Source organism: Eurytemora carolleeae, unplaced genomic scaffold (assembly GCF_000591075.1).
Source record: "Eurytemora carolleeae unplaced genomic scaffold, Eaff_2.0 scaffold129, whole genome shotgun sequence".
NCBI lineage: Eukaryota > Metazoa > Arthropoda > Copepoda > Calanoida > Temoridae > Eurytemora > Eurytemora carolleeae.
Window position 1 is genome coordinate 18767 of NW_019396235.1, and position 12206 is coordinate 30972.

At 38.0% G+C, this 12206-nt stretch overlaps 2 protein-coding genes across 2 annotated transcripts; both read left to right on the top strand.

The window, feature by feature from the left end:
- The first annotated feature begins 29 nt into the window (after positions 1-29).
- On the top strand, positions 30-6697 carry LOC111698942 (DNA replication licensing factor mcm5-like). The gene is given in 6 exon segments (XM_023469430.1): positions 30-213; positions 869-1001; positions 1484-1905; positions 2121-3103; positions 4429-4625; positions 6308-6697. Coding segments are annotated over 6 exon segments (2184 nt in total). The 5' UTR covers positions 30-34; the 3' UTR covers positions 6578-6697.
- LOC111698941 (DNA polymerase alpha subunit B-like) lies at positions 6308-12119 on the top strand. Its single transcript, XM_023469429.1, has 6 exons — positions 6308-6417; positions 6699-6794; positions 8535-8818; positions 9055-9984; positions 10937-11056; positions 11738-12119. The coding sequence occupies exons 2-6, from the start codon at positions 6705-6707 to the stop codon at positions 12033-12035; spliced, it is 1722 nt and encodes a 573-aa protein (XP_023325197.1). The 5' UTR covers positions 6308-6417; positions 6699-6704; the 3' UTR covers positions 12036-12119.
- Positions 12120-12206: the final 87 nt, after the last annotated feature.

Below are 12206 nucleotides of genomic sequence, written 5' to 3' on the forward strand. Positions count from 1 at the left end.
GATGTAATTTCAATAATTTCAAGTTTCAGATAAAATGGAAGGTTTCGATGATGCTGGAGTATTTTTCTCCGACAATTTTTCTGAATCTCAGAACGTGGATGGGACTGCTAATGTTGCGGTAAAGAAGCAGTTTGTGGAGTTTCTTAGGGACTTCACCCAGGAGGGGAACTTCACCTTCAAGTACAGAGATGCCATTAAGAACAACTATCTCAGGTAAATGTACAGAGATCCCATCAAGAACAACTAGCTCAGGTAAATGTACAGAGATGCCATCAAGAACAACCAGCTCTTGTATATGTACAGAGATGCCATCAAGAACAACTAGCTCAGGTAAATGTACAGAGATGCCATCAAGAACAACTATCTCAGGTAAATGTACAGAGATGCCATTAAGAACAACTATCTCACCTTATACACTGTCCTANTTTGTTCAGAAACGAATGAATTATGAACACATTTTTGTTCTATATTTTTATCGAATTTTCGAATATCTTGGGGTAAGTGGTGGAGATGAAATACTTGTCATCAAATTAAAATTATTAATACGTTGCAAAAGAACCAAAAGCACACACTGAACAATTTAACAATACTAACTTTAATGTTTTTTAAAGGTTTTGTTTATTTAAAATTTTTGTGATGGGGATGGACCAAACCTCTGTAGAGTAAAAAAAGTAGTTGTTAGTTCCACATTTATTGAAAATTTATTTCGGTCTGGGTTGACCCTCGTCAGTTCTTGAGATTGTTTCTGTCACAAAGATTGGGAGGAGGGGGGCTGAACGATGTAGGAAAAGTACATCGGAGATAATTTAACGTTGTTTGTGTGAATAAATGATACGTCTGTAAAAATCCTTAACCCTATATTTTTTAGGCAGGAGTACAGTGTTGATGTCAGTCTAAACGACCTCGCTTCCTTCGACGGAGAACTGACGGACAGAATCCGGAGGTCCCCCTCCGACATGATGCCTCTCTTCGAGGAGGCCGCCAAGGAGATTGCCGACGAGGTCTGGATATTTAATAAAATAATATTGTTTAATCTAAATTTAAGAAATAACAGTCAGATTTCTTCTCGTTTATATTTTCGTTCTAGAAAAGTACTTTTTATAAAGCTTAACTAAAAATGCTAATTGCTTCTTTAAAGCGAGTGAAATGATAGAGACCACCGATTGTGTATTTATTCAAAAAATTATTAATTCTAAATTGTTCTTAACTTTTTCAATTATAACATTCCACAATAAATTTTGGTCAACCCTTTTATTTTAATATGATGTGTGTTCTTTGAAAGACATAAATACGGTCGCTAGATCTCTTTCGCTAGAATTTCCAACCAATACAGAGGTTTCACTTAATTCTCCGTTATACGCGATGAACGTATTTAACAAGATTAATACCATTAGATTCTGAATTAAATTCGTACTCTGCCCATACCGCCTTTAATTTTTCACAGAACAATCCTTCTAAATATAAATTTGTCTCTCCTGTTAAGGTGACCAGACCCCGCAACCCTGAAGATGAACTCCAGGATATCCATGTCACCCTGGGAAGCGACGAAACCGGAACCTCCGTCCGTAGCCTCAAGAGCGACCAGGTGTCCAAACTCGTTAAAATCCCCGGAATCATCGTCGCCGCCTCAGGAATCAAGGCCAAGGCGACTAATATTACCATCCAGTGTCGCTCTTGTCGTACTACTATCCCCAACCTGGCGATTAAACCCGGGTTTGACGGTTACTCAATGCCGCGGAAATGTAACTCCGATCAGGCTGGTCGACCTAAATGTCCCTTGGATCCGTTCTTCATCCTGCCGGATAAATGCAAGTGCGTGGATTTCCAGATTCTAAAACTTCAGGAGGCTCCGGACTCGGTTCCCCACGGAGAGATGCCGAGACACGTTCAACTCTTCCTTGAGAGGTAAATAATGTTAATATTTTTAAGTTTAAATACAAACATTTCAGGATATGCTCGTTTTTAACGGAATTGAATAGGGGTATATGTGACTTTTTACAAGCTTAAGCTTAGATACATGTTCCATTTATCTAGTCTTATATCACTGTTAAACATTATAATTCTTGCACATTTTTCTGTAACTGAAACGTTTTCCCTGTTCTATTCTGTATTTTCTTCAGGTCTCTGTGTGAGAAAGCAGTTCCTGGGAACCGTGTTTCCGTGACCGGAGTTTACTCTATACAGAAAGCTTCCACTGGTAAAGGACGGGAGAAGGGTGCTGTAGGAGTAAGAATGCCGTATCTTCGTGTTGTTGGAATCCAGGTTCAGACCGAGGGTCCCGGCCGGGCCGCCGGAAACATCACTTTCTCCGGCGAAGAGGAGGAAAAGTTTCGTCAAATGGCCGCCGATCCTGAGATTTACAACATCATCACTAAATCCATTGCTCCGTCCATCTTTGGTTCAGAGGACATCAAGAGATCTATCGCCTGCTTGTTGTTTGGAGGGAGCAGGAAGAGGTTGCCGGACGGATTAACCCGGAGAGGAGATATCAACGTTTTACTTCTTGGAGATCCAGGTACAGCTAAGTCCCAGCTTCTCAAGTTTGTTGAACGAGTATCTCCGATAGCAGTTTACACCAGCGGAAAGGGAAGCAGTGCTGCTGGTTTAACTGCTAGTGTGATGAGAGATCCATCCTCCCGCGGGTTCGTGGTCGAGGGCGGTGCTATGGTTCTCGCCGACGGTGGTGTCGTCTGCATTGACGAGTTCGATAAGATGAGAGAGGACGACAGAGTTGCAATCCACGAGGCGATGGAGCAGCAGACTATTTCTATCGCCAAAGCGGGAATTACAACCACCCTTAACAGCCGATGCTCTGTGCTGGCCGCGGCCAATTCCGTTTTCGGCCGTTGGGACGATTCCAGAGCCGAAGAGAACATCGACTTCATGCCAACCATACTCTCCAGGTTCGACACGATATTTATCGTTAAAGACGAGCACGACGAGAAGCGAGACACAACGATGGCTCGTCACGTGATGAGTATTCACATTAATGCCTCCACGGAGACCGCGTCAGAGGGTGAACTGCCCCTCAACACCTTGAAGCGCTACGTGGCATTCGCGAGGTCTAGGTGCGAGTTAGGATCAAGGATATCTAGGAAGGAAGGTTAGGATCAAGGATTTCTAGGAAGGAAGGTTAGGATCAAGAATATCTAGGAAGGAAGGTTAGGATTAAGGATATCTAGGAAAGAAGGATAGGATTAAGGATATCTAGGAAAGAAGGATAGGACCTTTTTGACCATGAATGATCCTGAAGGTATTTGAACTCTAAATATCAATGACCTCCAGAGGTCTATTTATATAATATCAATGACCTACGGAGGTCTAAATAAAACATCAATGAAAATAAGTCATGTGAAGTATCAAATCATAGGTTTCTTGGTGTTCTGAATCCAGTATTGAGATTCTTTTCAGGCCGGTTGTTGCAAATGTTTTTGACCTCAAAGTATCAATGACCTCAGGAGGTCAAAATGTACTTTTCTTTTAAATTTAGATTCAATTAAAATGGGGATTGTTACGAATTAAATCGTAGGTTTCTTACTATTCTAATTTCATTCCGAGCTCCCGATTCAGATTCAGATTCAGATTCAGATTCAGATTCAGATTCAGATTCAGATTCAGATTCAGATTCAGATTCAGATTCAGATTCAGATTCAGATTCAGATTCAGATTCAGATTCAGATTCAGATTCAGATTCAGATTCAGATTCAGATTCAGATTCAGATTCAGATTCAGATTCAGATTCAGATTCAGATTCAGATTCAGATTCAGATTCAGATTCAGATTCAGATTCAGATTCAGATTCAGATTCAGATTCAGATTCAGATTCAGATTCAGATTCAGATTCAGATTCAGATTCAGATTCAGATTCAGATTCAGATTCAGATTCAGATTCAGATTCAGATTCAGATTCAGATTCAGATTCAGATTCAGATTCAGATTCAGATTCAGATTCAGATTCAGATTCAGATTCAGATTCAGATTCAGATTCAGATTCAGATTCAGATTCAGATTCAGATTCAGATTCAGATTCAGATTCAGATTCAGATTCAGATTCAGATTCAGATTCAGATTCAGATTCAGATTCAGATTCAGATTCAGATTCAGATTCAGATTCAGATTCAGATTCAGATTCAGATTCAGATTCAGATTCAGATACAGATACAAATACAGATACAGATACAGATACAGATACAGATACAGATACAGATACAGATACAGATACAGATACAGATACAGATACAGATACAGATACAGATACAGATACAGATTCAGATACAGATACAGATACAGATACAGATACAGATACAGATACAGATACAGATACAGATACAGATACAGATACAGATACAGATACAGATACAGATTCTATTTCATTATAAGACTTAACTAAACCTAACACCATCTTTTGCAAAATATACGAAACATATTCTGTAAAATCCGCAAACTCATAAATCTCCTAAAGATATGATTTTTTAAAATTCCACGGGCACTTGAGCTTGCAAATAATAAAAACTATTGTATTGTAGTTGGAAGCTGTTGTAAGAATTAGTGAATCTCTGGCTAAGATGGAATTGAAACCTTTTGCAACGGCAAAACATGTTGACGAAGCACTCCGACTTTTCCAGGTATAAATTCAACAAACAAATATCATTTAACCACTTTTTGTTCAACTTCACAAAGCCATGATATAACCCATGATGTAACTGTTCCATGGGACAAATAAGTAGAATAACAACCCGCGCAGCTAAGTTTTCCTGATAAGCTCAAAAGACGATAAAATTGTGTAAACCTAGAAATTACATTTTTTTACTTAACTTCCCCATAAAGTAATTGACTATTACCACCAATTACAAAATTTTCTGTTTCCCGGGAAATATTTCAATTAACAAATAAGTATTGATCTCTGTTTGTCTGATTGTTTTTATGTCCGATCATAACAAAGGAACCCCTTGACCTATTTGTCTCAAATTTTGATTTTGGGGAACTCAGTAGAATCAGTGAAATGTTTCAATATTGGTTTATTAATCTAATTCTTAGTTGAGTGGGTTGACTTGTATAGTAGGGTACGGTGAAATTAAACAAATCTTTTTTTCGTTTCTTATCATTTTTTTTCCGTAAAATTCAATTTTTAGAACAATTTAGAAAAACGCGTTTTTTGATTGGAAGACATCTTGATTCCCAAATTTGGACTTTTATGTACCGCATTTTTCATGAAATTTACGAAAATCCAGAAACTATCTTTGTCAATTTTTTAGCTACAGAAATTTTGTTAACCGAAAAATATCCACAAATAGTGCTTCAGTGGGGGCGGAAGCCATAAAAAATGTAGTTTGTTCTGAAACGAATGAATTATGAACACATTTTTGTTCTATATTTTTATCGAATTTTCGAATATCTTGGTCTTTACAATAGTATCTGCCCTAGACTTATGAATGTTTTAAACTTGGGCATTATCTCTCTATGTTGGAGCCTAGATGTAATGAATCCATTCCTGAGCCCGCAATTTAAAAAAAAATCGGGAAAATACAGCTCAAGTGTAAGCTGTTGTTGGGCCTTATTTACGGCTTGGCTTTCGGATTCAAGCAGCATCTTATTTTCCAAAGAGCTGAGTTCAAAAAACCGGTTTCATATTAGCAAGGCCACAACCTTATAAGATCTTGTTTCATTGACCAGTGGAGGCATCCATGAACCAGTATTCACATGTAGTCTCTCCAATGAAGAAATCACAAACATTCTTGAAAAGCCATATGTAGGTCCAGATTATAAAGTTCATTTACAGAGTACAGGGTGTCCCAATAAACATGGGAATTCAGTGACGAATTCCATATCGTCTTTTTAAATAATTCTTTGATTTATTATAAGAATATGAAACCGGTTTTTTGAACTCAGCTCTTTGGAAAATAAGATGCTGCTTGAATCCGAAAGCCAAGCCGTAAATAAGGCCCAACGACAGCTTAGACTTGAGCTGCATTTTCCCGAATTTTTTTTTATTGCGGTCTCAGGAATGGATTCATTTCATCTAGGCTCCAATATAGAGAGATAATGCCCAAGTTTAAAACATTCATAAGCCTAGGGCGGATTCTTTATATGATATTCATATGTTTCATACCATTTTCACTGTACCCTAGTATAGGGTAAGTTAGTTACCAGGCAAAGCTGGGTCCAAAGCTTGTTTCTACATAAATACAAGCGTTTTAAATGTTAAAATAAATGTTTAAGAGAAGGAAAAGAGGGAATACATTTTGTAATTTGAGGATCCAAGTTTCATTTGAATATCATTCTCACTTAAAAATCTCTATTATTGCAGGTTTCAACTCTAACCTCCGCTATGAGCGGAGATCTATCTGGAGCCGAGGGATTTACAACGGAGGAGGATCAGGAGATCATCCAGAGGATCGAGAAGCAGCTCAAGAAGAGGTTTGCTGTCGGGTCCCAGGTGTCAGAGCATACCATCATGGGAGACTTCGCTAAACAGAAGTACCCGGAGAAAGCGATCACCAAGGTTATTCACGCCATGGTGAGGAGAGGAGAACTTCAGTACCGGAGACAGAGGAAGATGTTGTTCCGTCTTAAATAGAGATCTTTTCAGGAGTATTTCAAGATTTTAACATTAACAGTGATACCGCTCAATACTAGTGTAGTTTTGGACTAAACAGAGAGATATTTCCCGGCGTGATCATTATTTTTATATTTTACAGAAAATTATGTCTGGCGTGAGCGTTGAGGATATTCAGGAGGAGTTTGCTGATTTGGATCTGGATATCACGGATGGAGATGTTCTTCTCAAAATTAAGGTTGGAAGGTTGGAAGTTGGAAGGAAGGATATGATCAAGGATTTCTAGGAAGGAAGGTTAGGATCAAGGATATCTAGGAAGGAAGGTTAGGATCAAGGATTTCTAGGAAGGAAGGTTAGGATCAAGAATATCTAGGAAGGAAGGTTAGGATTAAGGATATCTAGGAAAGAAGGATAGGATTAAGGATATCAAGGAAGGAAGGTTAGGATCAAGGCTATCAAGGAAGGAAGGTTAGGATCAAGGATATCTAGGAAGGAAGGTTAGGATCAAGGATATCTAGGAAGGAAGGTTAGGATCAAGGATATCTAGGAAGGAAGGTTAGGATCAAGGATATCCAGAAAGGAAGGTAAGAATCAAGGATATCAAGAAAGGAAGGTTAGAATCAAAGATATCTAGGAAGGAAGGTTAGGATCAAGGATATCTAGGAAAGAAGGTTAGGATCAAGGATACCTAGGAAGGAAGGTTAGGATCAAGGATACCTAGGAAGTTAGGTTAGGATCAAGGATATCTAGGAAGGAAGGTTAGGATCAAGGATATCTAGGAGGGAAGGTTAGGATCAAGGATATCTAGGAAGGTTAGGATTTAGGATATCTAGGAAGAAAGGTTAGGATCAAGGATATCTAGGAAGAAAAGTTAGGATCAAGGATATCTAGGAAGAAAGGTTAGGATCAAGGATATCTAGGAAGGAAGGTTAGGATTAAGGATATCTAGGAAGGAAGGTGTTCATGGAGCACCGGACCCATTCATTTTTGCTCATTTAAAGTTTTTTTTAAATATCCCATTTTTTGTAATATTGAAAATTTATTCAAGTTTTAAATAGGTTTTTTTTTACTTTTGATGATGGTAATTTTGAAATAATTAATATGTACTTTTCATTTAGTTATTTATTTATGAAATTAACAACATGCACAAGGAATATCAATGTTTGACAGGATTAAATTGTTAATTTATTGTATTAATTTTTTCTAAACTCGAGGATGGCCATCTATTTATTCAAACATTTTAAGTGATAAACTTAGAAACGAAAGGTTTTAATGTGATTTGCTGGGTTTCTGTCACTGATCTCGGATATGCAGATCTGCAGAACAATCGGGGGCATAGTGTCCCTCATCCACGAGGGTAGATAGTCCTAAGCCCAAACACTCAATAAGAAATTAATAAGGGAAGGTTAGGATCAAGGATATCTGGGAAGCAAGGATATCAAGAAAGGAAGGTTCGGATATCTAGGAAGGAAGGTTAGGGTCAAGGATATCAAGAAAGGAAGGTTCGGATATCTAGTAAGGAAGGTTAGGATCAAGGATATCAAGAAAGGAAGGTTAGGGTCAATCAAGGAGAATTGAATAGAAGGAGGGGGCGATAGGGTTTCCGTACACTTTGCTGTGACGTTTTTGGACTGCTGAAGAACTAGTTTTTGCGTAACAACGATAATAAAGATTGTAAACAATAACACAAATGATAAACAGACATCTGGCGCATCTCTGGCGTTAGATGAAGATTCACCGTATACTAACTCATGTTTGATTACATTAGATCGGCTGCCTTTGTTATTGTTGTTACGCAAAAACTAGTTCTTCAGCAGTCCAAAAACGTCACAGCAAAGTGTACGGAAACCCTATTGCCCCCTCCTTCTATTCAATTCTCCTTGGGGTCAATGAGTCAATGATACCTAGGGAAGGAAGACTTAGGTCAAGAACATCCAAGTAATTATTATTAATTGCGAAACTTCATCTTGCTATTTAGGAGTTGTGTGATTTCTACAATATCGACGCAAACAAGATTTCCTGTGAATATTTCTCCTACAATACTAAATCCAAACTTCACACTGGGAAACCCCCAACCCTGGACTCTCTGGTGTCATTTGAATCTGAGAAATTGAAACATTTGCGAGGACCACGCCGCCCTCTGGATCCTATTGAGGGGGTGGAGAACTTACCTGATTGCCCGGAGTTGGGAACGCCCACTAGGCTCACTGCGGCGGGTGCAGGCAAGAGAAATATTACTCCAGATGGTCAAATCAATAAAAGGTGATTTTCTTTCATTGTGAGGGACTGTCTACCTAGTTTCAACTGACCCTCCATTAAAAGAGACACAACGACACCCTAACCTTAGTCTGAGCAAACATGTTAACGATATCCTAGTTTTTCTATCTAAAAATGGATAAATTTAAATGTGGTTTTTCTATAAATATTACGGATTTACCTTATTTGATACTTTTTTATCTTAATTTAAAGCTATTTTTGAAATACTTTAATTTTGTCAGGTTTGTGAATGCTATCGGGAGTCCGAGTCTAACTCCCCAATCCTCTCCCAGCTTGAACAGTTCTCAAGTTACCCTCAAGTACTCAGACAGATCAAACAAGGGAGAAACCGTCCTAGCTCACAGCAAAGACGCACCCGGAGATTGGACCCCGTCCAACGACCCTGCTGAGATATCTTTAAAAGCCCTAACCCTAACCTCTCCGTATAGGTTTATGTATGAACGGCTGAGGGAACGAGCTGCTGTCTTGGATGAGACTATCTGTAGGTTGGGAGATATTATCACGGAGAAGTATGATCTAGGAGAACCTATGGACACAAGGTTAACACAGGTTGAACCTCAGGTTGCCCTAGGACGAATCTGTTGTGACTCCGAGGGGCATTTGAACAGTAACTCCGTTGTGCTGCAAGGCTCCATGGACGCAACGGGAGGACATTCTATACATTTGGATCTTTCCAAACTTGATTCTTATTCTCTCTTCCCTGGACAGATTGTCGGTGTAGAGTGTACCAATCCTAACGGGAGTAAACTCCTCGTGAGTAAACTTTACTCAGAGCTCCCAACTCCTTCTCCTGTGCCTGTAGAGAAAGATCAGTGTACGGAGATATACACAGCCTGCGGACCCTACACCTTGAACGACTCGGATAACTACCAACCTCTCCTTGATCTCCTGGATATAGTTCAGGAAACCCGTCCTCATCTTCTTATCCTAGTCGGACCCTTTGTAGACTCTAGGAACAAGGTTATAGACGCTCACACTGATTCCTACCATCAAATCTTTGAGACAATGTTGAAGCAGATCTACTCAGCCCTGGAGGAAACAAGGACGGAGGTTCTCCTGGTTCCGTCGCAGAGAGATCTTCATGAAAACTTTGTTTATCCTCAACCTCCATACAGTCTTGGAGAACCTAGCCCTTGGGGGAGCAAAATAAGGTTCGAATATATACTTTCATACTAGGACAGGGAGATTTCAGAAGTGTATACTTTCATACATGTTAGGACAGGGAGATTTCAGAAGTGTATACTTTCATACATGTTAGGACAGGGAGNCCCCCCGTCCCGCTGTTTGAAAATCTTCTATTTTCTCCAAAAGTTAGCAGCGAGTTTTCTTCGTTTAATTGATGTTCAATTTTTCACTTACCTCCAATTTTTTAAAAATCATTCCCCTCTTCTCCAAATAATACACCTCTTAGAGATTTTGTGGCAGGTGTAAGTAGTGTGGCAGATTTTATGAACTTGGATACTTTTTTGTTGCGTAATATATGTGTCTAAATGTAGCAGCTAAGTGGAATTTTATTTGGTTGTAATGTACAATGTACATTTATCAATTAATACTGGTAGAACTTACAAAAACTATCATATTTTTAAAATGGCAAACTGACAGCAATTTTCAGCATTAAATAGTCGTTAATAAGAAATCTTTAAACCAATATGGGGATCAATAGTGCTTATTCACAGAGATTAAAAGAGATTAACAGAGATTAACAGAGATTGACAGAGATTAACAGAGATCAACAGTGCTTATTCACAGAGATTAACAGATTAACAGAGATTAACAGAGATTATTAAAAAAGTCCTTATCTCTGAATGGTTCTTCAAGTAAAAGGTTTTTAAAAAATCAAGTTGTTGCATAAAAATAAGTGAAAAAAGTTTGAAAACTAATTAGAAAATTATTTTTTAAATCATAAAATCTTGAATAAATGTTCATTACCTGGATCCGAATCCTTTTTCCAGTGTTTTTTCAGCTTGCCATTTATTTAAAAAAAATATTATTTTATTAGGTATACTATTAGATAACTGGGTCTTAAGCTTGGTTTCAAATTCAACCCACTATACATAAATATTACAAACATACAAAAAGAATATTTAAAAAACTATATTTTAGATCTGTGTCTGATCCTGGAGTATTTAGTGTAAATGGAGTAAATATTGGTGTCACATCTTCAGATATTCTTTTTCATCTTGGACGTGAGGAGATCAGTTTTCCTCCTAGAGCCGGAGACAGGTTAGTTTTATCCTTCCTGGACTAGGTTTGCTTATCTGGATGAAATGTGATTTTCTGAGACTGAGCATTTCTGTTAACAATATATTTTCAAGCAGAAACTATTTAACATTAAATGATTTGGAAGGTATTAATGATTATCTCATTGGGTAAAACAAATTGAGTAATTGAAACTTTGCCGCTTGCATCCGGATCCGTAGATCTGCATATTGTTGTGGATCCGGATCTTAAGCACTGGTTCAAAAGATACCTTTTCTGAGTAACTTAAGACGGAAAATTCCGCAGCGGGTTCTAGTTTTTAATGAAAAACAATTCTGTAATTGTTAATTCCATAAAAAGTTAAAGAAAGAGGACTGTGTTGAGTGTAGACATAATTTATGTTTTATTGAACAAGATTGACATGTTTGATTCACAACGGTACCCTCTAAAGTTTTGAACAAGACTGCTTAAGAAATTCATCCAATTGTTCCCCTAAAATGGCTTGCGCATTTCTGCTTCAGAAACAACGGGGAGCATTGTTGGAATTAAACAATTCAAGTTGGAAAACGACGATATCTTCCACAATTGATCAGAAAAGGGTTTAAAGAGTACATTTGTGAATCAGGCGTGTCCCTCTTTCTATGGAGGTTCTCTAGTAATTACAAAAACAGTTTCTTCAAAATGTTAATTTATTAAAATATTTAGGCTGTCAAGATTAGTATCACACCTTCTGTCACAGCGGAGTTATTATCCTCTCTACCCTCCGAGCCTGGAGCAAAACATAGATTTCGAGCACCAGGAGAAACATGGACTCCTCCAGGAGCCTCCACACCTTCTCCTCCTTCCCTCTGACCTGGTTTACTTCATCCGAGATGTGGAGGGATGTACAGTGTTAAATCCAGGACGGATAACTAAAGGTTCAGCTCCTGGAACATATTCTAAACTCCTTGTCCAGGTTCAACAAGGGAAATTATCCTTTACAGCTGAGATTGTAAGAATATAGAAGCAATATGTAATATAAAGATTTAAGATTATATAGTAGTGATCTTGACTATATGATTTATGTATAAAATATATTATGATTATATGATCTTGAAACCTGGGAGAGTCATAAAATAAAAGTTTATTTAGTTTTAAATATTTTAAATTTAGACGAAATATTTACCTTGTATTA